The following is a 26,351-nucleotide window of genomic DNA, read 5'->3' as shown; positions in this document are numbered from 1 at the left end:
CTCAGGTTGTAGGGATTTCTTACCTCACAAGGATCACTCGGTGCCATTTATGTTGTGTTTGGCTGTCGATAATGATTAATCATTATCAAAGATAGTTATTAATAATGTTGAAATTTAATCTGATGTGTATCAGAACCTCGGAGCTCCACCTGTCTTAACAGGAAATGATAGCCAGTTCAGTTCTATCAGTCTCATAAGATATACTAAACAGTTCATCAGGAAGTTGAATTAATAGTTAAATTAATTACAATTACCAGAATTAACAGTAAAGATTGAAGAATTTTGGAGTTCTTGACACAGAAGAGTCAACATTTCATTCTCCTTTGTGTTTATTAATAACACAACAAGTATAATTCCAATATTATATTTATTTGTCTTTGATGTGATATGTGTAGGATTGTGAGTTAACTAGTTAGTAAAGCAAAGATTAGCATGCAGACCCTGTGTCTGTGGCAGAGCTAACGTTGGTTTACAGGTTGATCACTGCTCCTAATATCATTATCTATAGAACTCAATCACTGTAACAGAATCAACACATCTTCATAAAGTTAAACAGTTCTATCATAGCATCAGGTTTAACTAATCTCAGGTAAAGCCCAGTTGTTGTTCCCACTTCCTTGAAGGAGTTCAGTTGTTGTCCTGCTGGAGGGAAGCTGGTGTCTTCTCCTGTAGTTAGCACCTCCTGCTAACTGTGGTTGCTGGTTCTGCAGGCTGAGGAGGAGAAGATGAAGTTGATGTTTCAGGAGTCCTTCTTTGCAGCTCCTGGTTGTTCCTTTTGTCCAGACTGAGGAGCTGGTCGCTCAGGGCTGTGATGGTTTTCCTGCTGGTTGAGGAAAACACAAAGAAGTTCTGTGAGGCGTCGTTTCCCTGATCCGTCCTGGAGGAACTGCTTGGTTTTCCTGGTTGATGGGAGATCAGACTCTGGGTGCTGGTCTCTGGACCAGGGGAAGGTCTGACCCTCGTGGTCGGGTCAGCAGAGGAGTTGAGGAGTGAAGGCCCTGGTTGCAGGCCTCTGCTGTTAGCTGTATGCTAACGCTGGGTGAGTGTTAGCTGTATGCTAATGCTGGGTGAGTGTTAGCTGTGTGCTAATGCTGGGTGAGTGTTAGCTGTGTGCTAATGCTGGGTGAGTGTTAGCTGTGTGCTAACGCTGGGTGAGTGTTAGCTGTGTGCTAACGCTGGGTGAGTGTTAGCTGTATGCTAATGCTGGGTGAGTGTTAGCTGTGTGCTAATGCTGGGTGAGTGTTAGCTGTGTGCTAACGCTGGGTGAGTGTTAGCTGTATGCTAACGCTGGGTGAGTGTTAGCTGTGTGCTAACGCTGGGTGAGTGTTAGCTGTGTGCTAACGCTGGGTGAGTGTTAGCTGTGTGCTAACGCTGGGTGAGTGTTAGCTGTATGCTAACGCTGGGTGAGCGGAGCTGCTGGGATGCAGCTCGTCCCACGGTGTTCACAGGAGAAGACTCTGTTCAGACTCGGGGGAAGACTCCAGGAAGACTCCAGGAAGACTGCTTTGAGGAGTCTCTTCCAAAGGCTTTTGGTGAAGTTTGGGTGTTCGAAGATGTGAAAACCTGAGAGCCTCACCCAATCGGTGACTGGGTGTATGGGGGAAGTGTCTACTGAGCAGAAGGCGGGGGAGGGTTTGCATGGGCCTGCAGTGGCAGAAGGTCCCCCCTGCTGTGAGGGATGCTCAGTCACATTCCTGAGTCAGAATTCACATCATGATCGTGTATCATGACAACTAAAAATTGTCTCTCCTTGGAAATGAACAAACTTTATGTGGTCTTGTGAGGTCCCAACAGGTTCACTGAGAAATGTTTGATTGCAAAAGTAAAGCATTTTTTTTACATGTTGTCTTTCTAGAATTGATACATATAATAAGTGTTCCTCCCTTGTCTTTGTTGCCCCTGCAGCTCTGTGGCGGTGAAAATGACGGCCGCACGGTACCGTCCCACGTGGGAACTGGCCGTGGACCCCCTGGTCTCCTGTAAGCTGTGCCTTGGAGAGTTCCCTCTGGAGCAGATGACCACCATCACACAGTGCCAATGTGTCTTCTGTACACTGGTCAGTTTGCTACTTTACACACTTCAGCAAATCTCCTACAGAACAACGTCAACAATAGTGAATTAGTCAAACTTAGACAAACCAATAAAAGAAAAAGGATGAAGTATTTAGATCTCGTGCAAAAAAATGAAATGATCTATACTCATCCACTTCAAAGAACATAGGCCTGATTTATACACTCCACACCTTTGATATGACCTGCCGGCACATCGTAGTGAATGTGAAACTTTCAAATGAAAAAAAAAAAAGCCGTGCAGTCTCTTCATTTCAATTGGCGACAGCGTATGAATCCGTTAGAATTCTCACTTCTCTCCTGAGAAGCAGCTGACCCAGAGTCGCAGAACAACCACAGGGTGACAGAGCCTCGCTAATGTGCTTGACAGAGGAAACAATGCCCAAGAATGTGTCCTAAAAATAGCTGCCACTTCCGAGAACACGGTCAGAACGGAGGCAGGATTTAGCAAAGTTCAGTTTAGCGAGCCCAGCCCCAACCCCAACCCTCATCCCCAAAGCTAGCCGCACGGTAAACCGCAGTACTGACATGTCAGCTGAGACAGTTGTTGTCAGCCAGGCCAGATGTGGTTCCACGTCTGTTTCTACTGAATTCACAGATATTTAAAAAGTAGAGTGGAAAGCAAGAAAATAAGTAATTGATCAGAAGGTAGTTCAATTAAGTTTTCTTGATATGGCACCAATTACAGCATAAACATGCAACTTGGCACTTAACACTAAGTAAAATATGTACATTGTAAGTGTTTTAACTCATTTTAATACAATCTCTTCACCTATGTTGTGGTCTTATATTGTAAATGTATTTATCTGGTTGGCGTGGTGTTATTTAGTTTTTAAGATGGCATCGAAGATTTAGATTGCAGATCACGAATATAAGACTGTACCTAATAGACAAAATTAAATAGAACCAATAAATTGAAGGCGCAACCATGGATCTGTGGGGAATTGTAAAATATCCCATTTAAATGTCTCACTTCAGCCCCTGCTGTGATAATAATTGTCCAAAAACTGTTACATGTCAGTTTTCTCTCCAGCGATATGAAGTGTTCAGCACCGTCTTCAGTCTGGTCAGTTTTTTCCCCCCCCATTGACTTGAGTGAACTGTAAAGCAGCATCTCTGTTCATCTGAAGCGTCTCTCTGTCTCTCTGCAGTGCCTGAAGCAGTATGTGGAACTCCTGATTAAAGAAGGCCTTGAAACTGCAATTAGCTGTCCGGACTCTGCCTGTCCCAAGAGAGGACTCCTGCAGGAAAATGAGGTATCGATCAAAGGAAATGTTCACTTTGTTCTCATTGCATATGTGTGGAAATCGTGGTTGAGTGAAACAAGATGGCAAGACAAGTGTCCAATGTTCCGCTATTCACCAATATATAATTAAGATAAGATCAAGAATAGATAAAGAGAAGCCACAGTAGAACACAATTACTATACTGCTCTAGATTGGGATGAAAATATCTGCTTTAACTTCATTATTTCAACTTTACATCAAATCTGGAAACATGATTTCTTCAGCACTTTATGTCGTTTGGCACTTTATGGACTTTTTCTGTGTCCGTCGTCGCCCCGGCCTCTGGATGGTCGCTGTACGCCGTCGCCCTCTGGTATCTGAGTACTGCCACCTCCTGTAAATCGTGCGCACCAGAGTTGGGCGGTATACACGTTTTGCTCGTATTAAACCTTCCCCACAGTTTCCCGGGTTGTAAGGTATAACTGTCACTAATTAAAAATGACTTTAGGTACAAACAGTTTCCTCAGACATAAGTTGTTATAACAATACAAGTCCTCACGTCACAAGGTGAAACATTTCACTGAATAACTCAATAAATCGTACGCTGTTATGCTATATGAAGCATCTGTCACTCAAAATAAAATCACTTTAGTTTATAAAGAGCTAAGACGAAGCCCTCTCCTCTTATATGCTTTACTCACAAGTGTTTGGAAAGGCGCTGATAAATACAATGTATTATTTCTTATTATTGTAATCAAATGAGACAGGATGTGACACACATATATATGTATGTATGTATGTATGTATGTATGTATGTATGTATGTATGTATGTATACATATATATGTGTGTGTATGTGTATATATCTATATCTATCTATCTATATCTCTTTCTCTCTCTCTCTCTCTCTATATATATATATATATATGTTTATAGTGGTGATAAATACAATGTATTATTTCTTATTATTGTAATAAAATGAGACAGTATGTATATATATGTATGTGTGTGTGTGCGTGTATATATATATATATATATATATATATGTGTGTGTGTCGTCCAAAATTATAATGCACAATTATCGATGAGAAAATGAAATTCAAGCCAAACAGCTCAGCCTAAAGCGGTGAGTTTTATTCCTCTTTTCAGTCCTTTTCTAAACTTCTCCTCTTCAGTGAAAAGTGTTTTCACTTCATAAATGTACTGCTTCACAAACAACTAATGTTCATTTCAAAGCCCGTCAAGTGAGCGAATTTGACCTTGAGTCAGACTTTTCATCCTCCTCTGCTGTTGTGGACAGACTCCATCGTGCACAATTGCGTGGTGACGTGTTTCACATATTGAATGTTGGATGACTTATTCCTCCCCTCCTCTCCTCCTCTCTCCCTCTCTCCTCCCTCTCTCCTCCCTCTGCAGATTGAGTGCATGGTGGCCACAGAGATGATGCAGAGATACAAGAAGCTCCGGTTTGAGCGCGGTGAGTCAGTGGCGCTGAGGCGTCGTGCAGTGGGCGGTCTGTGGTGGGCGGTCTGTGGTGGGCGGTCTGCAGTGGGCGGTCTGTGGTGGGCGGTCTGTGGTGGGAGGTCTGCAGTGGGCGGTCTGGGGTGGGCGGTCTGCGGTGAGTGGTCTGCGGTGGGTGGTCTGCAGTGGGTGGTCTGCGGCGGGCGGTCTGCAGTGGGCGGTCTGCAGTGGGCGGTGGGCGGTCTGTGGTGGGCGGTCTGCAGTGGGTGGTCTGCAGTGGGTGGTCTGCGGTGGGCGGTCTGCGGTGGGCGGTGTGCGGCGGGCGGTCTGCAGTGGGCGGTGGGCGGTCTGTGGTGGGCGGTCTGCGGTGGGCGGTCTGTGGTGGGCGGTCTGCAGTGGGTGGTCTGCAGTGGGTGGTCTGCGGTGGGCGGTCTGCGGCGGGCGGTCTGCAGTGGGCGGTGGGAGGTCTGTGGTGGGAGGTCTGCAGTGGGTGGTCTGCGGCGGGCGGTCTGCGGTGGGCAGTCTGCAGTGGGCGGTCTGCAGTGGGCGGTGGGCGGTCTGCAGCGCTGCAGACACGTGGGCTCCTCTGTCCTCCCGACGTAGCACCGACACACAAAAGGAGGATGTGTTTGGCGTGTGCAGCAGCGCCACTGCTCACGTCGTTCACGTTCGCTCCCCAAGGCTGGAGGTCACAAGACAGGAAGCAACGATTTCAAACCCTCCCTGTTCAAAAACAGGTTTCTGTCATTTTCACCTGAAATATTCTGACGCAGAAGCTCTTCATGAAGAATGATGTGTTCATTCTGAAGTAGAGCAGCCAACATGTAGACCAGGGTTATCAGATTCTGGGCCCACATCCAGTCCAGTTTCATCTTCAGTGAACCAGACCGGTAAAATAGTGACAATTTTAACCCGTGAATTTAATCTTTACATTTTTTCTTTCAACAAATCAAAACAATTTCTACTGAAAATGAGTCCAGTATCAATGTAAGATCAATTGTAATGAAACCTTCTGCATGGCTGACAGCATGGCTGTGTGGCTAATGCTAGTTTGCTAGGTTTTTTTCATCAATGCCTCAGCTCGGGTCTCAGTGTTGTGTTGTGTCCGCTACGTTCAAGACATTAGTTCATGTTTTCTTTGAGATGTTTACAGTTTGCTGGGTGGTTTGGGCAGCTTGGAGCCTCTTGTGGGCCATTTTAACCCAGGAGCCTTATGTTTGACACCCCGATGTCCACAGGCAGGCTGCAGCAGGAACGAGCTGCTGAGGGTCTTTCAGGCTGTTGAGGTTTGTGTGACGGAGGTGTAGTGGGGAGCTGCTGCAGGACAGTCTCATTCTGGGATCACAACGTCTGCTTTAACTGGCCGAACCCAGAAATAAAAGGTTTGAGAGTTGGGTCTTTAAGGGAAGAGTGAAACACACCTCTGTAAAGAGTGAGGCGTAGTTCTTGCAACAAGAAGCAAGAGGAGCATTAAATATGTTGTATTCACGTTTCAAAATCCACGCAGAAAGACGAGCTTTCTTTGAAATGAGGTCAAGGAGAAATTGCTTTAGAAAAACATGATTGTGATGATGATTAATGCTGTAAATGATCAACTCTACCTTTTGTTTATTTAGCTTGGTCCAAATGAGGTCAGCTTACGGAATGAATCCTGAATTAAAACAAACATTTACAATATTTACAGATAAAGCACTAAATGAGTTGGACAAATCAGGGATGGCTGATGAGTCCAGAGGTATATGTAACTGATCTGAACTGTAGTAATCTGTGCTGGGTGACAGTGTGTCTGTCAGACTGCTTCCAGCGGTTTGAAATGCACAAACTTCCTGTGCTGGACCCTGGTTCTCTGGGGAAGTTCTGGACCTGGTGGCTCCGGTGCGGCAGATCTGAGTTCCTGTGGCTCAGACTGCTGGAGAACCTCCAAAGAACCAACCAGCCAGAACCCACAGTGCAGTGGTGAGAACCACGCCGGGAGGTTCTAAATTCAATAGAACTGCAAACATTCTGGAAAACAACTTGCCGAGTGAAAGACATTGTTGTGAATCACCTCATTAAAAAATGTCATCGTCGTCGTCTGCAGTTTACGCCGTCAGGACTTCCCGCTGAAGGCGGTAGAGATAATGACAGCCGTGCCGCTCAGCTCCACGCCGTCGTGAGAGAAATGTGAAGGAGTCTTATTAGAGCTCGCAGACAGAAATAACCCTCCACCTACACACACCTGCACCGGTGAAACCGTACAGAGGAGCTCCTGTAAATAAGACGGACCTGAATCATGGTCGCTGCGACGGCGCCACGTTTCTCAGGCCGAGCCAAACGTGCACGAGGAACGAGCGCTCGGGGTTCTTGGCAAAGGCAAAGTACAGGAAACCAGGACAAGTGCATAACACTGTGTTCCCAGAACTGGCACAAAACATAGAATCTGGCCAAAAAGTGGAAATTCAATCGAACACTGGGCCACAAATAAAGAGGCGGAGAACACTATGCAGGCGGTAGAATATATTCTGGGATGTTTATGGAGGCCTCTGCACTTTGCAACGTTCTTCTCTTGTTATGCGATGATCCCGCTTCAGCTTCAGACAACTGACTGTTTTAAAACACTGATGTGATCTTTTATTTATTCATTTTTTTATTTTTTATATAAAAAAAGACATTTTTAAATACATTACAGTCATTCCAATTATAGAGAAAATAGAAAAGCCCAACATCCACATGAGCAACAGGTGTGTTTGTGACTGTGGAAAGAAAAACTCCTCCAATAGGAGAGACTTTGTAGAAACCAGAGTCAGAGGTGGAGGAGAGGAGAGGAGAGGAGAGGAGAGGAGAGGAGAGGAGAGGAGAGGAGAGGAGAGGAGAGGAAAGACAGAGATAGACTTGGTGGGGAGAAACATACAATACCTTGTTGGTGCTACATACATTTTTCTATTTTTCCCCATTATAATACAATAATCACAGGGATCCAAATATTTTCCAACTGCCATGAGATCAAACCAGCCTGAGCAACAACAGAGCAAAAAACAAAAATAATCACAACAATTATAACAAAGACAAGAACAAAAGGACACAAAACAAAGAACAAAAACAAACAAACAAACAAAACAAAACACCATGATTTTGATAATTGACAGAACAAAAGCAGAAAATAAGAAAAACAAGAAGGCCGTTGCTGGGCTAATCCCCCGCCGGAGGGCTTTATATTTTCTCACAAAGCCAGCTCTAAGGCAGCACACTTGGTACACTAGAGGGTGTTCCATGGGTCCTAGTAGATCATTATGTAGAATCTGAAAGGTCTTCTTAATAAGCTATGTCAAAATACGTCTCCAGAGCCCAAAAGGTGTTTTTAAGCACTTCGTGACCCTGTGACCTACTTAATATGCAAATTAGGTCAAGGTCACCATAGTATCCCTTCCCCCTCTGAGATGTATCCACATGTGAAGTTTGGTCACTGTGGGCCCAGGGGTTGCCGAGATATAGGTAGAAACGGACGTACGGACATACGTACGGAGACTGTTTCAAGATCCCCCTTCGGGGCCTATCAGCCACGGCGGGGGATAATCAGCAGTAAATCTCATCAATGAGGAGTGGAAGTGTGTGTGTGTGTGTGTGTGTGTGTGTGTGTGTGTGTGTGTGTGTGTGTGTGTGTGTGTGTGTGTGTGTGTGTGTGGTTTGTCCTCTGGATGTGAATGGAACTGTTGTGGGGGGGGGGCGAGGCCACCAGGGCCGGACTCCGCCACCCAGCAGCCTGACGTGATGTTTAAAAGTCCTTGTCTGTGTGTGACCAGAGGTGCTGCTGGACCCGTGCCGGACGTGGTGCCCCTCCTCCACCTGCCAGGCCGTGTGCCAGCTGACGGAGGCCGATTCTCCCGCCCAGCCCCAGCTGGTCCAGTGTGCCGCCTGCGCCCTGGAGTTCTGCTCCTCCTGCAAGGCCAACTGGCACCCGGGGCAGGCCTGCCCGGAGAGCAACCTGCCCATCGCCTCCTTCCTCCCCGGGGAGAACAGGTACTCAACCAGCCTGCTCCCTCACTGTCTACTGTTGAACCAGGATCAAGACCATACTGGAGCCGCGGCTGTACCACGTCATCGACACTGTCGATGGGCACAAAGGATTATAAGATATGATACGATACGATACGATACGATAAGCCTTTATTGATCACAAAGGAGAAATTTACTTGTTCCATTCTGCTCTTAAGGACTCGAGTAGGAAAGACAAGAAATGTGCAAAGAATAGAGGAATCTTATATACAATGACTATCAAGAACTCTAAGGGCCAAAAGTATTTACAGTAGAAAGTAATAATAAGTAAAATAAAATAAAATAGGACTAAAATAAAAATCACAGACTATAATAAAGTATAATAAGTTCTAAGGGGAGCAAAGTATACAGTAAGATGAAATACAAGGAAATTAAACTATGATAGGGGGGCAAAGTGTAGAATACAGTACAATAAACATACTATAGTAAAAAATATACCAGTGTTGGTGTCAGGAGCTAGGCTTGAGGTCTCCTTTAAGAGTGGGCGGGCCATAGGTCTGGGCGCTCCAGCACCTCACCTGTGGCCACTTTTGATAATCACCCTGCCCTATATATGTCCTGTTTGTGTGTTTGTTCAGTGTTGGTTTGTTTGTTACCGATGTCCCGTCCGTCCGGTCCAGTACTAGTCTTCCATGTCTCGTCCGGTCTGTCCCGGGCATTGGAGTCAAGTCTGCTGTGCTCCTCATGTCAAGGAGCATCCTGCGATTCATCGGCCTGTCCTGTCAGTATGAAATAAAGACTTGATTGAACCCAGCCTGCCTCCAGAGTCCTGCACTTGGGTCCTGTCCGTATCCGTGACAGTTGGCAGTGCAGGGTCCGTCCTCACAAGTGGTCAATTAGTGACGTAGATAAAGTGACGTAGATTCAGGGAGTATTGCATGTTGCTTTGCAGTCTTGTTGTACAGTCTAACAGCAGTGGGGATGAAGGACTTGCGGTAGGGTTGAAGGACTTGCGGTAGGGTTGAAGGACTTGCGGTAGGGATGAAGGACTTGCGTTAGGGATGAAGGACTTGCGGTAGGGATGAAGGACTTGCGGTAGGGTTGAAGGACTTGCGGTAGGGATGAAGGACTTGCGGTAGGGTTGAAGGACTTGCGGTAGGGTTGAAGGACTTGCGGTAGGGTTGAAGGACTTGCGGTAGGGATGAAGGACTTGCGTTAGGGATGAAGGACTTGCGTTAGGGATGAAGGACTTGCGGTAGGGATGAAGGACTTGCGGTAGGGATGAAGGACTTGCGTTAGGGATGAAGGACTTGCGGTAGGGATGAAGGACTTGCGGTAGGGTTGAAGGACTTGCGTTAGGGATGAAGGACTTGCGGTAGGGTTGAAGGACTTGCGGTAGGGTTGAAGGACTTGCGGTAGGGTTGAAGGACTTGCGGTAGGGATGAAGGACTTGCTCCGTCCTGCACTGAGGGTGCAAGACGATTGCAATTGACGATTGCAAGACGGGTGCAATTATGGGAGGTTACGTCCCGGGGCTTGAGCTCTAAGTTTATCGTAGTTATGCCATCGAGGTCTGTATTTCTATCGTTCTATCATCATTTGTTATCATTCCTTTGTCGATCCGACGTCGTTATTGTCTCGTTCAGGCAGGTTTGGTGTTTGATGTGTGATGCTGGGAGTAGGAGAGACGTGGCGGTCAATCACACTCTGTTCTGAACGAGTACGAGCCAAATAAATCTGAGCTCTGAGTTTTTTATAACTCTCATTGATCCTTCCATTGCTGTGCAACGGAAATACTTTGGGCTCCACTGACACCAGTATTGGGTCTCTGGTCCAGTACTGTACGGGGTACTCCTACGCGGAAACAAATCCCCGATACAACACAGTGAGTATTACGTGACATCGTATGTCAGCAATATCGCCTGCAGGTATGCAACGGAGCACAAGCAACGTCTGCACAGATTCTTTATTTTCAATGAAAACGACAAACATACGGCAGACATCGATTAACCGGCCATTAAATACATTTAACCAACCATTAACTTTAACAGCACTGTTATCATGTTGTTCAAAACAACAACAAAGGAAGTATAGGATGTACTGCAGACTTAACTGTGTGTGTGTGTGTGTGTGTGTGTGTATTTATATTTAATAACTGGAGACACCAAGTTACTATCTCATTCCCTCATATTATATTTTTTCACCAATGCCGTCATATTTGCTGGTAAGGACACTTTAAAAGCCACGTTTCCACACACCACATTACATAGTGCTGTTTTCTAACTAAACCATGTGAAATACAAACATGTTAAACTCACCTTGGTCCAAACAGACAGGATCTAATTCTCAACAGTTCTCAACAATGCGGTCTCTTTGACATAAATAAATGAGCTTGGGGCTTATTTTTCAACATTTCAGCATTACATAGTGAGTTTCTGCTCCTTTCACTTTATTTCTGGACGTGTCGGAATCAAGTGCTTCTACATCAGGAGGAATGGAGGGGCGGAATGAGAGAACGAGGAATGGAGAGGTGGAATGAGAGAACGCAGCTCCACCGATCGACAATAAAAGTTCACATGAAGCCATTAAAAGGCACATTTTATGGCAAAAAAATCCAACCTTTCATTTACAGTAGTATGTAGATTGTTCAGTAGTTCCTGATGAAACAAAGGTATTGCTTCATTCTAAAGCGTCTCATGCAGACTCTCCCTTCGTGAACGTCGCAGCCAGAGATGAAATGATCTCGTTCCCTCTCTATATTAATTTGAGGTAACGACTTGTTATCTCGTTCCCATGTGTTATAATTATTATTTTCTCTATGGCCGGTCCGGGGCTACATGCAGTTCACTTCCTTTGTCGTTCTCTCGGCTCAAAATTAAAAGATGAGGCAACATGATGCCGTCAATCATCCAGCCCAGGTTTCATGTTCCACTTTAAATATCCTGGTCGCAGCGTAGTTTGTCATGTTTGATGGTAGTTTTATAGACCAGACGAAAATACTGCGCTGCCGTCCACCGCCATGCTTAAGACAAAATGCAGAAGCGTGGAAACTTGAAAGTGGGCGGAGCCTTGGGTGGAGCGGCATCAGGGACTCTAACCACTGTGGTTCACCTCGGTGGCGTTAACTAACGGGATGACTGACCATATTTTAAACAATGCATATTTAATGGTCGGTTAGCTAACGGCGGGTTAAGGATTTAACCAGCATTTAGGGCTTAACCAGTGGTTAAAATGACATATGGACGAGCAGTTTGTGGATTTACTGGTTCCCCTGTTAACTGGTGACCGACTTCGTTTAGTGTCTGTCACTACTGTTAGTATAAGCAGATGTTAGAAATCCGTAGCTGTTCAACAACATTCAGCTCCAATAAAGGTGTGAAGTGTTGTGCTGGTGGTAACTCTTATTTAACATCTGCTGTTCACTGCGGACGCTAAAGGAAGTCGATTACCAGTAAACGGGGAAACCAGTTGATCTGAAGCACCGGATGTTGCTCATTAGTGTTCAGCACGTACCGCCAAGTTGAGCAACACGCTAAAGAGTTCCAGGGCTCGTGTACCAGCGATGCTACGTGCAAAACATGATTAAAGCGTGACCACACTCGATCACAATGAACTGAGGACGTGGCGGCACGCAGAGCGAGTGTCGATCCAGAGTCGGCGCCGAGGTGGTTTGTAGCAACTTAGTAAAGTTAAAAACTGAAGTATTAACTACTACTAGTGATGCTGGTAATGCGTCACTTAGTGATGCGTTACTCTCATATGACCACTTTTTACAGTAACGGGTAATTTGACGCGTTACTATTCCCAAACCAGTAATCAGATTAAAGTTACTTATCCAATTCACTGTGTCTTACTATTGTAGCGTCCAATCAGACGAGTTTCTTGTCTGCAAAGCCGCTTTGTTACTCAACAGAACCAGCCGCTCTTTGTTATTCAACAGACGCTGCACGCTCACCTGACCCGCCCATTTCTCGTACTCGTACTTGCAACTTAAAAAAAGTGGAAGTGGTGTATCCTTAAATGCCTTTTCTCGTCTTGTCCAGTTTCTAGGAGCTTTTTGACCTTGTATTTATTTTTTCCAATTTTAGCCATCCCCTCTTCTGTGGTTGAGCCGTTTTGAGTGTTGAACACTGAGTGTGTCGTCATCAGGACACATGCACTTCGGGATTATTGGCCGATTGTGGGATTGTGTCAGCGGCTGCAGGAGCCTCGTCTCACTGGAGGATCACATCTTCCACTTGTCAGCAGTTTTTTTCCCTGCAGCTTCTGGACACTAACACTTCCTCATGTGAGGACATGAAGCGGCAGTGACCACAGCAGGAGGCTTTTGTGATTCCTGTGCAGGCTGCAGACTGTGTGAGGCTCAGGAGACGTACGATGACCCATTTCTGAGTCCGATCCTCTTACTGCTGGATCGGCTTTACTTCCTCAGCTTTACCTGCACAGGTTCAGAGCTCAGAGGTTTCTGCAGGATTAAAAAGCGCTCTGCTGTTTGAACTGCAACTTGTTGCCTCTGAAGATGTTCAATACAGTGAAAGAAAAGAGAAAACTACTAAACATGATCTCATGTGACAAAACACTGTCAAAACTTCAACCAGACAAATTTTGTGTTTATTCATTTATTAATTGATTTATCGGAGCGAGTTTGTGACGATGCTGACCATCAGTTGATGACATCATTGTTACATCCTATCTCCTTTAGCGTGCGAGTATTGTGACTATTGTTATATTTAGTGTAAATTACCGTATTTTCCGCACTATAAGGTAAGGCACACCTACATTGATTGGCATAATTTACAACTTTTTTCATATATAAGGCGCACCACATTATAAGGCACATGCAATAGACCAGTGGTCATAACCTTTACAGCTCAAAGCCATTAGGTTACATTTTCCACTGATTCTAACACCCAGAGAGGTGCACGCACTTTATTTTGATAGTCCTCCCTGCAGCCTATGCCAGGAGGACACTACACACAAAACCTTCTTCACTGCTGGTTGACAACTTACAACTACCGGTAATAAACTAAACTACATGAACTAAGCAACAAAAACACAACACAACACAATTATTACCGACACCACAAACCAAATAGAACCCCCAATAATTGCATTTAAAACACCACAAACAGAAACTCCCATAATTCATTGCAGCTATCGGCTGCACTGAGGAGCTCAGGATGCAAGGCATGATGGGAATTCATGTTTTGTGTTGTTGGAGGTTATTGTGGGTCGTTGTTGGGCTTGGTGTTGTGTTGATTGTGTTTATGTGTTTTTGTTCCCCAGTTTAGGGAGTCATTATTTCATCTAGTTTATTTTGGTTTGTTAGAATGTTGGTGTGCAACCATGAGTGATGAAGGTGTTGTGTGGAGTGTCGTCCGCTCTGAACATCCCGTTGAGAAGTTAGAGTTGTCAAAATAAAAGCTTCTGGTTGTTCAGCTGTCAAATAGCATCTCGAGTAGAGCAATTCTTCCATATATAAGGCGCACCGGGTAGGGCGGAAAATACGGTATATACAGATGGATGGATGGAGAGAGAGAGAGGGAGAGATAGGGAGAGAGAGAGAGATGGGGACAGAGAGAGAGAGAGATAGGAAGAGAGAGAGAGAAAGAGATGGAGAGAGAGAGAGATACATGCATAGATAGATAGATAGATAGATAGATAGATACAAGTCATTTTAAAACATCCACAATTTCATATTTCCTTCAGTTGTCCTATTGATCCTGAGCTTAAAGGATTCTAATATGTTTCTCAGTCACACCTACAGCCAGTTCTAGTTTTGTGTATTAATCATGCGAGGCTGCAGGAGAAAAGTCTTTCATGCTCAGGAAGAACATGAAGCCGCCACACTGAAAGAACCAAAGCAGCAAGGATTTCACAGTTCAGGGCGTGGGATTTTAGAATGAAGGTAAAATAAAGTTCTTTTCCTTGGTGGTTATGGGAACCTCCGCTCATTGATGATGCCATTGTTTCACTGTCCGGGTCCATTTCAGATCAAATGTGACTGTTTGTGGCCCCAAAGCTGCAACGATTTTACATCCCGGCCTTAAAGTGACCTTTTGACCCGTCTGCACCATTAATCATGACGCCACATTATAATCATGACGCCACATTATAATCATGACGCCACATTATAATCATGACCCCACATTATAATCATGACCCCACATTATAATCATGACGCCACATTATAATCATGACGCCACATTATAATCATGACGCCACATTATAATCATGACGCCACACTATAATCATGACCCCACATTATAATCATGACGCCACATTATGATCATGACGCCACATTATAATCATGACGCCACATTGAGCTGTGGAAACAAGACGTTCACTGCAGAGTCTTTGATTGAAGGTGTCAAACAAGCGTCTCGGAAGCCAAAGCTGGTCTGCAGGAGGATTTAGTGAAGAGTAACTAAATGTTGATGGTGATGTTTCAATCAAATTAACTGTGTTCTTCACCTGAGTGTCAGTATTTTGCATCAAGAAGCATTGTTGAAGATGTTATAATGTTGACATCATATTCATTTTTTATCCACCGCCGTGGCTGATAGGCCCCGAAGGGGGATCTTGAAACAGTCTCCGTCCGTACGTCCTTACGTCCGTCTGTTCGAACGTTTCTACCTATATCTCGGCAACCCCTGGGCCCACAGTGACCAAACTTCACATGTGGATACATCTCAGAGGGGGAAGGGACACTATGGTGACCTTGACCTAATTTGCATATTAAGTAGGTCACAGGGTCACGAAGTGCTTAAAAACACATTTTGGGCTCTGGAGGCCTAGGTTTTTGAGCTAGGGCTCTGAAATGTTATACACACATGATACACACTCCAGGGATAACCTCCAGTACACCAAGTGACCTGACCTTGACCTTGAAGATTGGTAGGGTCTGAAGTTTGCTCGTCATGGTTGCACAATACATGTATTTTCATATAAACATTTCTCCTCATTTCTCAGCAGTTCCTGGGCCCACAGTCACCAAACTTCACACATGGACACTCCACCTGGGGAGAAGGGGCACCATGGTGACCATGCATATCAGGTCACAGGGTCACTAAGTGCATAAAAACACCTTTTGGGCTCTGGAGACGTATTTTGACATAGCTTATGAAGAAGACCTTTCAGATTCTACATAATGATCTACTAGGACCCATGGAACACCCTCTAGTGTACCAAGTGTGCTGCCTTAGAGCTGCTTTGTGAGAAAATATAAAGCCCTCCGGCGGGGGATTAGCCCAGCAACGGCCTTCTTGTTTTTTGTACGTTTCTACTAATTGACTGTTAAATTTAAGGACAAAACGTGTTGTGATGAAGAAATTCTAAATCTCTGAATCCCTTTTGAAGTCAAACACTGAATCCTGTTCTCAATGTGGAGGAAAGACCAGGCAGAGTTTCTCCTTTCAGCTGCTGGATCAGGGTTGAGTTGTTTGTTGTTGCTCATTTCGGAGGTCCTGGAAGTTTGGTGATTCACTGGAGGCTTGTTCAGGTCGAATGAAACTGACCCACAAACCAACTGTAATGTTTGCTGTCTGACTCAGCACTTTACACAAACAGCAGGAATCAGAAATGCTGGCAAAATAAGAGTGCAGGAGGAAATCCAAGGCCGTCTGATACCCACTGCTGCAGAGAAACACCAGGCCGTGAACCCAGGACACGATTGGTATCAGGAACAGTGTCAATAACATCTGCACTGAGTACATCTCACCTCCTATCTATCTACACATTTCTGTCATTTACTCTATTTTTAGAGGATTTCTTTGTTTTTTACTGGATTGTTTATTGTTTATTTTTACTTATTCTATTTTCTTGTGCTCTTTTTTCCTCCTGTTTAGATTTACACATGTTTACATGTTTTTAATTCTTTCATTTTACGATTCTGCACCTTCTTACCGTGAGCTGTTGCCAGGTTGTGTTTCCCCCTGGGGAGGAATGAAGCTCTACTTTACTTTACTTTACTTATAACACACCCACTCTGTGTTCCATGCCTGTCCCAGCTCTTTCTACAAGAACGAGGAGGACGACGCCCCCATCAAGCGATGCCCCAAATGTAAAGTGTACATTGAAAGAGACGAGGGCTGCGCACAGATGATGTGTAAGAACTGCAAACATGCCTTCTGCTGGTACTGCCTGGAGTCCCTCGACGTGAGTTTCTCTTTCACTACACCAGTGTTTTTCAACATTTTTGAGCCGAGGCACACTTTTTTGTTTGGAAAACTCTGGAGGCACACCTCCACCTGAAAATGTTAAAATGTTAAACTCTGTAGCCTCTATTAACAATATAAAGTATTTCTCATCAAAGTTTTATCAACAGGAATCCAGTAAATCCAGAAAGCAAGGACTTTTTTTAATAGTGACTCCGTCAGTGTGAAACCTGGACCTGATGGATGAAGAGCTGAGATCCTGGTTTTCAAAAACTTCTCCATCACTGTCACTGACACAGTACTTTGATACAAGATGGTAGCAGGAGGTGGAGATGAACCACACTGACGTCTGTCACTTTACATTTCACCGGCAAAGTTCTGTGCTGCCCTCTAGTGGTGAAGAGTATTTATACATGATTACTCTGCAACACACTGCTCTCACAGCTGACAGCGGCTGTGAGAGCAAATGATTTTTAGAAAAAAAATGTGAAATTGGATCATTTCCCACGGCTCACCTGACTGGATCTCGCGGAAACACCAGTGTGTCGCGGCACCGTGGTTGAAAAACACTGGACTACACAGGATCTCCATGTCATGCATGTAAGGTGTTGCACCGTTGTGGACGTCCTTCGTCTCCTCTGACAGTAACGTCCTTCATTAGCAGGACACTGTCGCTTAACCTTGACAGGTTAAAGCTACAATATTTTGTATTATTTACAAAAAACTGAGCAGAAGAGGCATAAGAATGGAGTTGGATGAAGTTTTGTAAACTTAACTGTGTGAGCTTGGTCACACTTGCTTGGTCACACTTGCTTGGTCACACGGGTCCTTTTAAAAGAAATGTCCTCCAAGCATTCAGCCTGCTGATGGACCGTCTCTCTCTCTCTCTCTGTGTGTGTGTGTGTGTGTGTGTGTGTGTGTGTGTGTGTGTGTGTGTGTGTGTGTGTGTGTGTGTGTGTGTGTGTGTGTGTGTGTGTGCGTGTGTCTGCAGGACGACTTCCTCCTGATCCACTATGACAAAGGGCCCTGTCGGAACAAGCTGGGCCACTCCAGGGCCTCCGTTATCTGGCACCGGACACAGGTAGGAACACACACACACACACACACACACACACACACACACACACACACACACACACACACACACACACACACACACACACACACACACACACACACACACACACACGCACGTTCTCATCTAACTGTTATTGACAGAATCACGTTGACACAGACTTGGTCCTGCTTCATCTGGCAGAACTTCCTCAGGTTCACATGTGACATTTTCTCAGACTCTTCACTGAAGTGATTTCTTTCGCCACACTGCTTTTTCCACATTGCGGTTGATTGGGACGTCACAGGATTCACAGGTCAGCGGGTAGATTGAAGCCACAGACGAGGTCTGGAACCTGTAGCTCTGCAGCTCCACGCACTAAATTATATTAAAAATCAACATTTTCATTTTGGTTTAATTTCATTTGCACATCAGACTTTCAGTCTCTCATCGGCAATCTAAGCTCCCGGCAGCTGAAAAAGAAACACCTAAGATTGTTAAAATGGCCAATAAACTGTTCAAATGACTAAAACCAGAAGAAAATGTAAAGAGTAAAAAGATCCAAACTGTCTAAAAGAGTGAAAATAACAAAAACAGCTAAAACAACGTAGAATTGCTGAAACAAACAAAAGTGTCAAAAGAGTTAAAAAAAAAACAATTGCTTAAACTATTAAACACATTTTCTAAAATGACTTGAAAACGGTCAAATTAAAACAACAAGCATTTAAATATGTGTATTAGAGTCAAAATGACTTAAGTTAAACTGTTACAAATGACCAAAAACAGGCAAAAACAAGGTTAAACAACTAAAATTGCTACGTGAGGTCAAATGTCTAATAAATCCAATAAAAAAGTATTATTTTAAGCTGTGATAATGAAAACTAAAATGCAGGTTTTGTATGTAAAGTAAAACGATAGGAACATGTTTCTCAGCTGCGTTCTCCTCGTTGTAACGTTAAACGTCTTCCAGCTGAATTTGATGGAGGTGAAAGTGGTGAAGACGTCTGTTCTTGCTGAACGCTGCAGAACTCTGACATTTATCTGCCTCCTTCTATTTGATCCACCTTCCCTCACGTGACGAAATGTTGGTGGAGCTGAAGGTCACGTGACGCAGATGAGGTCTTCCTTCCCCTCCTCCTGTCAGGACGCAACAAGCAGGAGGAGCTTCGCGTTCTCTTGAGGAGTCACACGTCACTGTCATGTTCAGTTTGTTGGAGTGTGGCGCCCCCTGCTGCTCAATAACAGTGGTTCTGTTATAATAAGACCTTGTCTGCAAGTTTGACTTGGTAAAACTAGAAAAAAAGGCCTATGATAAGACGTAAACCAGGAGTTCTGTTAGAGAGTGAAGCAGCTCTATCATTAGAAGATTGTTCAGTCTCAGCGTAGAATCAGTCATATAATGAAGAGGATCAAAACATCCTTTGTGTGACTTGATTTGAGAAGTCGTTCATTACGTGGCGTGTAGCGATTTGAAAATAACTTTATTCCCATAAAAGCTTGAACAACCGATCGGATATTAAAGAAAAGTGGTTTAGATTACATTGAACGAAATAGCTCAGTTGAATTTTGAAGCAGTGACAACTTTATTGGAGTAAACTAATAAGTGATGTTTATTTGAGGTTTATTTGGCAGCTGGCATTTAAATCATTTCTTCAATGTCTATGTATTCTTTTCCAAATGTTGCAAAACTTGCACATCTTCATCCATACTTTTGCACATTCAATTTTCATATATCCTATTTTTTAATCATTTTTGCAAAAATATTTGAAAAAAAATCCACCAATATAAATAGAAGCTTTACTGACTTTACACTGAGTTTTAAAAGTCGATTTTGAAGAGGAAGCTGACTTTGCCACGATTTTGAAACAGCTAGAATGAATCTCAGCTGTTAGCTGTAGGCAGTAACAGTGAGGACGTAGAAAGTAGGAGAACAATAAAGTTGTGTCTACACACAGTGCATTTTTTTAAAAAAAGTGTAAGAAAGACAATTTCTGTGTGTCGTGAAATGTGAGGTGAAAAAGCACCTATTTTATTTAACTGATGAGAAAAGTGTTTTGTTTTTTACATTTTCATTGTGAATCCAAAGTGGAACTAAAAGTGGGTTTCTGAAACATAAAGTGATGATGATGATGATGATGACGACCACCTTCCTCTCCTCCCCGCAGGTTGTGGGAATCTTTGCCGGCTTCGGGCTGCTGCTGCTCGTGGCCTCGCCCTTCCTCCTCCTGGCCACGCCCATCGTCCTCTGCTGCAAGTGCAAGTGCAGCAAAGGTGACGACGACCCGCTGCCCACCTAAACCCCCCCCCCCCCCCCCCCCCTCCCCCCCCTTCCCCCCGCCGCTGCTTCAGGACAGCTGTCTCATTCGTCCTTTTCACCCCCCCCCCCCCCCCCCCCCCCGGTCCACATCGCCCCTCCCGCCAGCTTCTGGAGCTTCATTTTCTGGCCTTTGCCGCTCTGGGATCCGTTGCTCTGCATGAGGGAGTTCAGAGGAGGTCCAGACTTTACCCAGCGTCAGCCGGGTGGGCCGAGGAGGAGGAGGAGGAGGAGGAGGAGGAGGAGGGGGCCCACCCTTCTTTAAGAAGGAGCTTTACTCCCTGGTTGCGTTCCCTCTCTCCTCCCCAACACCAGATGTAGCTCTGCAGACGGAGTCGGCAGCGTCGCCGAGCCACGCACGTCCGGCGTCCCTCGACTTGCACACAGAAGCAGAATGACGGCGTGGAGACGGACCCTCCGTCACTCGGCTCCCATCTACATCACGTATTCTTAATGATGTCAGTGTTTTATAATCCGGCGCTTTTACTAGACCTGTGCTCAGAATCCAGTCTGTGTCGTACCTTCACGTGTTCCTTTCCCTGCTCAGACCTGTGGAAGGGGGGAATCGCCACTCAAATCTCAAAATATGCATTTTTTTTTTCTTTTTTGTTTTGGTAAGATGTGGACTTTTGCTAGTTCTAAAGTTTTATACACGCAAGTTGTTTGTGTCTTCAGTGATTTGTGGTGTGAAGCCACGACGGAGTGGTGTTCCCCTTTAGATTCAGCATTAACGCAATCCACATGTGGTGGATTTTCTCTAAAAACCGATGTCACTTCTGTCGCGCTGGCGCAGCCCAATAGAAATTACTCGCCTTAAATTGAGATGACCCAAAATCAGGCACTCCACAAACCCCCCCTTGTACGTTAAAAAAAGAAATAAAACCCAAATAAGGATCCCAGGGAAATGGTTAAAGGTGTTTTTAAGGCACTGCAGTCAGCGAACCCCTTTATCACCAGAATGATGTCATCAACATGTGCCCTGTTTATCGCCATGCTGTAAAAACCAGTGAAACCCACCCGACACCAATCCTTTTACACAACGAACAAAGACTCAAATCTGCAAACTTGCATATGTTGGTGGTCCAAGTGTCCGTGTTCAAAAGCAAGCAGCTATTTGTTTTTTTTTTTTCAACATAATAGAATGTCTTTGGCACAGAAAAATCAAGCTGCTGTGAACTTTATCACTTTATCTATGCAAGTTTGTACATTGTGGCTGAGAGGACGGAGCGTTCATGAGGAGGAAGGTTTTGGTGCATGTGCGTATTGTGGCTTTAATTGAGTCAGGGAAGAATTCACTAAATCCACTTTTTACTGTCTCCTTTGTATTGCTGTCATGTTTTTGTTTGGGTTTTTGTTTATTTTGGCTGTGTTGAGAATATACAGGTGAAAAATTGCCATTTTAAAATGTGTTTTTTGTGGAATTCTTTTTTGAAAAACAATTGTTTAATATTTTTTTTTTAAGTTATGTCATGAAATCTGTGCGTTTCAGTGTGAAGTCTCCTCTAAACCAGGGGTGTCAAACCTGCAGCCTGCAGGCCAAAACACAATTATGTCACATATTTGTTTTTGTTTTACCTTCCAAATAATAAACAGTCCCATAGACACGACTTAACCTCCATATAACACATTTCTCCAAAAGACGTTTTCCCTAACTTGTGAGAACAACAACCTGTATGTAAATACGCAGATTTGGAAACATGTTGCAGTAGAATGCGGTCAAATTCAGACGAAAAACATCTGGGAACTGATCAAATAGAAGAAGATTGTGAATTTATGAGCCTTCATTTAGTTTTTCTAGCTCTTCACAATAGAAGCCAAAGAAATGACCTAAAATGTGATACTTCTTTTTGGATTTTCTCTAAAAATGACTTAATTTAAAGGGGAAAAAAAAAGATAAAACATCACTGAATTTTAACGGATGTCTTACATTCAATCATTGCATTTCATAATCTTCAATGTTTTTTTGTTTTTTTTACATTTAATGGTTAATCTAAGTCTTTTATTTCATGTTTATTTATTTAAGGATAACTCAACATCAATGTACATTTTTAACTCAATACATTACATTTCTGTCAAATGATTTTCTAAGTGTTCTGAACTAAATTCATTAATGTCATCTGCAAATGTAGCAAATTTCAACTTAAAGTACAGGTAAAGATGTATGTTTAAATGGTTCCCAATACTGAGCCTTGTGGAATACCACAGCTTGACTTCTAATCAGTTGATGTTCACACACAGGTGGATCAAAGACTTAAAGTAAATCAGATTTCTCTGCTCTCGTACAATATTTAGTATTTAATTGTATCTGCATTTTCATTCATATTGTGACTGTGTTCCCAGAACAGAATCAGCATGGTCTGAAAGAAATATAAAACATACAAATTACCCTACTACATTCTATAATTAACCCCAAACTATTTCTTTGTCAAATAAAATGTAAAAAAAAAATGAAGGTATTGTGAGAAGAGTAATTGGCACTAGAACACAGAATTTTCTATAAAGTGCAACAAAAAAAATACAACCTGAGGTTTCTCAATAGAAACAACCTTTGTTCTTTTTAGAATGCGGCGAGCTGCACGATAAGCTAGTGAAGTAGCATCAGCAGCAAAGATGTACTTTGATTTCATGAAAGGTTAAAGATTTGGAAAAGAAACATGACCATGTTGAGTACTCTCTTCTATATTTTAAAGTGAAACAGGAAAATGTCAGCGTCGGCCTTCGTAAGTGATCCTGTTTATATTTTACTGAAAGAAATAAGAAGGAGGTCCAAAGTGAGTTTGACACCTCTGGTGCAGAACCATTCCTCAGTTTGCCCAAAGCCATTTGCTCCGTCGCTTCACGCTGGTGACGTCACCAGTCTTCATGTAGCATCTCATGAGAAGCCGGGCGACAATTGCCAAAAACATAAAAAAAGACAAACAACAAAAAAACCCGGTTCATCAGGAGAGGAGTAGCTAAACAGTAGCTCGGTTCAGCCGTGGCCGATCCGCCTCCGACCCCCAGTGTTTCTGTAGCCGGTTGTTTCCACCACCTTTCCTGTGGCAGCACCCGCTGCTTCCGCATGTTCATCGGCGTCTTCAGGTTTCTCTTCCTTCCCGACAAACAAGACACACACAAAAAAAGAAAGAAGCATTTCTTGTTTTTCTGACAATCGTGCCAAGAAGATATCCAGGAAGGGATCATGAAGCTGAGCTGTCTGTGTGTTCTGACCATGTATTTCTATGTGTTAGCTGTTTTTACAGGGTGGGACACAAACAAAACAAAACGAAAAGGATTTCAATGCTTCTGTCTATAAGCGCTGCACTGTGTTTGGGTTGATTTCGTGTTTTACTTTTTGATATGATCAGTGACGTGTGTGATATGATCCCTGCTGTGTTCATCAGATCAACAGCTACTAAAGAAAAAAACTACATACAAGTAATCTCAACTTTTCTGCTTCTTTAAGGGTTTTCACAATGCCATGCGTCAGCGTGTTAAATAACAACTTTGAGCAGAGTAGTATTGCTTAAAGGCACAGTGTGTAATATTTCAGCTAATAAAAGGAAACAGTCATGATGTTCTTTCAGTTTTTGTGTTGTGAGTCCTGAAGCAATCCAGCCTGTGGAATCCTACAAACCATCAACACTATAAACTAATGAAACTCATCTGGGGCCAGAAAACGTGTCTCCCTGTCTCGGGAATCTTCTTTTGTTCAAACTTGTTGAGTTCAACTCAAAAAGTTTGAACAAAAAAAGCAAAACTGATCAAACAAAAAACAAAAAAAGATTCACGAGACACGGAGACCTTATTTTATGTTGAGTAAAAGTAAGAACAATTTCGATTTATTTTTTTTAAGGACTTTTTTGGAAAAATTTAGATTTTTTTTTTTTGCTGCAGTTTTTTTTCTTTTTTTAAGGACTTTTTTGGAAAAATTTAGATTTTTTTTTTTTGCTGCAGTTTTTTTTCTTTTTTTAAGGACTTTTTTGGAAAAATTTAGATTTTTTTTTTTTTGCTGCAGTTTTTTTTCTTTTTTTAAGGACTTTTTTGGAAAAATTTAGATTTTTTTTTTTTGCTGCAGTTTTTTTTCTTTTTTTAAGGACTTTTTTGGAAACATTTAGATTTTTTTTTTTTTGCTGCAGTTTTTTTTCTTTTTTTTAGGGACTTTTTTGGTAATTGAGCTTTTTCAACTGTTCCAATTCACTTGCTTCGCTTTGTTTGACCTTCTCTTGTGGTTTAAGCTTTTTTAGAAGCAGGAAATGTTTTAGCAACATGTTGTATGAATGTTTCTACTCGTTTAATCTGTTTTCAAAAAAAGAATTACGACAATAACCACAACAAAAACTGGACATTTTTGATCATTGCTAACTAAAAACAGCAAATTCAAGCTGGATTGAAGACAAACTGGGTTTTATTGCAACTCGTTACTACAAAAATGACTGAAATGTTACATACAGCACCTTTAAACACAATAAAGTCTTGAGCTGGAACAAACATGTTAAATGTTCTGTGTTTGGCTTGCTGGCAGCGCCGAACACACACATCCAATAATATGCAACAAACACAAGGGCCGACGCGCTACAATCACACACTGGTGTTCGGGGTTTGAGACTCGCACAGACGGAGGATTTCTCCTCGGACCGAATCAGAAAAAGGATGAAGTTTGAGACGAAGCAGTCAATTTTTTTTCTAACTTCCAGAGATGACGCTGCATGTGTTTTTTTTTTATTTTTATTTTCTGACTTCTAGATGTTAAATATTCCATTGCTGTAACCGCTGAAGGTCTTTGGAGTGGCGTCACCGACAGACTGCATCCTACTGTCTTCTCTGTGTCTTTTAATGTTCGGCCATATATAAACAGTTTCTCAGCCTTCCTGGGTTCAGCGGATGAGCTTTGTGTGTCTCTCACTTCCTTATGAATTCTGAGTTTGTTATTACGCCCCAGTTTGTGCATTTGCCTGTTTGTTCCTTTTATTAGGTGCCGAGTGCAAAAGGAACGGCCTCCTCAGGCTTTGCTGGCCTGGATTGCTGAGGACTCTATTGTATTTCATGCATCTCTTTGTTTCTTTTATATTATACTTAAGCGTAAATCAAACAAAATTTGACCTCCTAGCATGCTCAAGAACTCACCAAAATTGGCACACAAATCAAAACAGGTGAGAATGCAATGCAATGTCAAATTTAACCCCTAGAGCAGTGTTTTTCAACCCCTGTGCTGCGGCACACTGGTGTTCCGCGAGATCTCGTCAGCTGAGCCGTGGGAAATTATCCAATTTCGCATTCTTTCAAAAAAAACATTTACTCTCACAGCCACTGTGAGAGCAGTGTGCAGAGTAATCATGTATAAATACTGTGTTGAGCGCCGCGGAAGAATTGCTTTGAGTCGAGATTCTTTTCTGCCAGCTGATCACCAGAGGCTTTTATTTTGACATGATCATACACAACCGGAACTTCATAACAGGATGAGACTCCACACAACACATTTCTCACTCCTGGTTGATCACCAACATCCAACAAACCAAACTAGAGGAAATAATCAAGTATCTGAACCGAGGAACAAAAACACAACACAAGCACAAACCAACACACACAACAACCCCGACAAAAACCCTCAATAACCTCCGGCAACACATAACCTGAACTCCCATCATGCACTGCAGCGACCAACTCTGTGATCGCTACAATACTCTTCACCACTAGAGGGCAGCACAGAACCTTGCAGGTGAAATGTAAAGTGACAGACGTCAGTGTGGTTCATCTCCACCTCCTGCTACCATCTTGTATCAAAGTACTGTGTCAGTGACAGTGATGGAGAAGTTTTAGAAAACCAGGATCTCAGCTCTTCATCCATCAGGTCCAGGTTTCACACTGACGGAGTCACTATTAAAAAAAGTCCTTGCTTTCTGGATTTACTGGATTCCTGTTGACAAAACTTTAATGAGAAAGACTTTATATTGTTAATAGAGGCTACAGAGTTTAACTTTTTAACATTTTCAGGTGGAGGTGTGACTCCAGGTTTTTCCAAACAAAAAAGTGTGCCTTGCTCAAAAAAGGTTGAAAAACACTGGTCTAGAGTGCTGAAATGTGTCCCGAGAGACATGTAGAAACACTACAAGGGCCACGG

General features: G+C 43.3%; 1 protein-coding gene across 3 annotated transcripts in view; it reads left to right on the top strand.

Annotated features, from left to right (window-relative positions):
* The window catches only part of rnf144aa (ring finger protein 144aa), a 58,908-nt gene extending 35,105 nt beyond the window's left edge, over positions 1-23,803 (top strand). For all 3 annotated transcript variants that reach the window (XM_080513132.1, XM_080513130.1, XM_080513131.1), the window contains 8 exons: positions 1,906-2,056; positions 3,221-3,325; positions 4,711-4,771; positions 8,535-8,751; positions 16,737-16,884; positions 17,875-17,964; positions 20,103-20,208; positions 20,360-23,803. In XM_080513132.1, coding sequence (XP_080369258.1) covers positions 1,922-2,056; positions 3,221-3,325; positions 4,711-4,771; positions 8,535-8,751; positions 16,737-16,884; positions 17,875-17,964; positions 20,103-20,208; positions 20,360-20,415 — 918 coding nt within the window. In that variant the 5' untranslated portion in view covers positions 1,906-1,921 and the 3' untranslated portion in view covers positions 20,416-23,803. The remainder of the gene's footprint in view (positions 1-1,905; positions 2,057-3,220; positions 3,326-4,710; positions 4,772-8,534; positions 8,752-16,736; positions 16,885-17,874; positions 17,965-20,102; positions 20,209-20,359) is intronic.
* Positions 23,804-26,351: the final 2,548 nt, after the last annotated feature.

Source organism: Blennius ocellaris (genome assembly GCF_963422515.1).
Source record: "Blennius ocellaris genome assembly, chromosome: 17".
Classification (NCBI taxonomy): domain Eukaryota; kingdom Metazoa; phylum Chordata; class Actinopteri; order Blenniiformes; family Blenniidae; genus Blennius; species Blennius ocellaris.
This window is presented reverse-complemented; position numbering and strand designations above follow the sequence as displayed.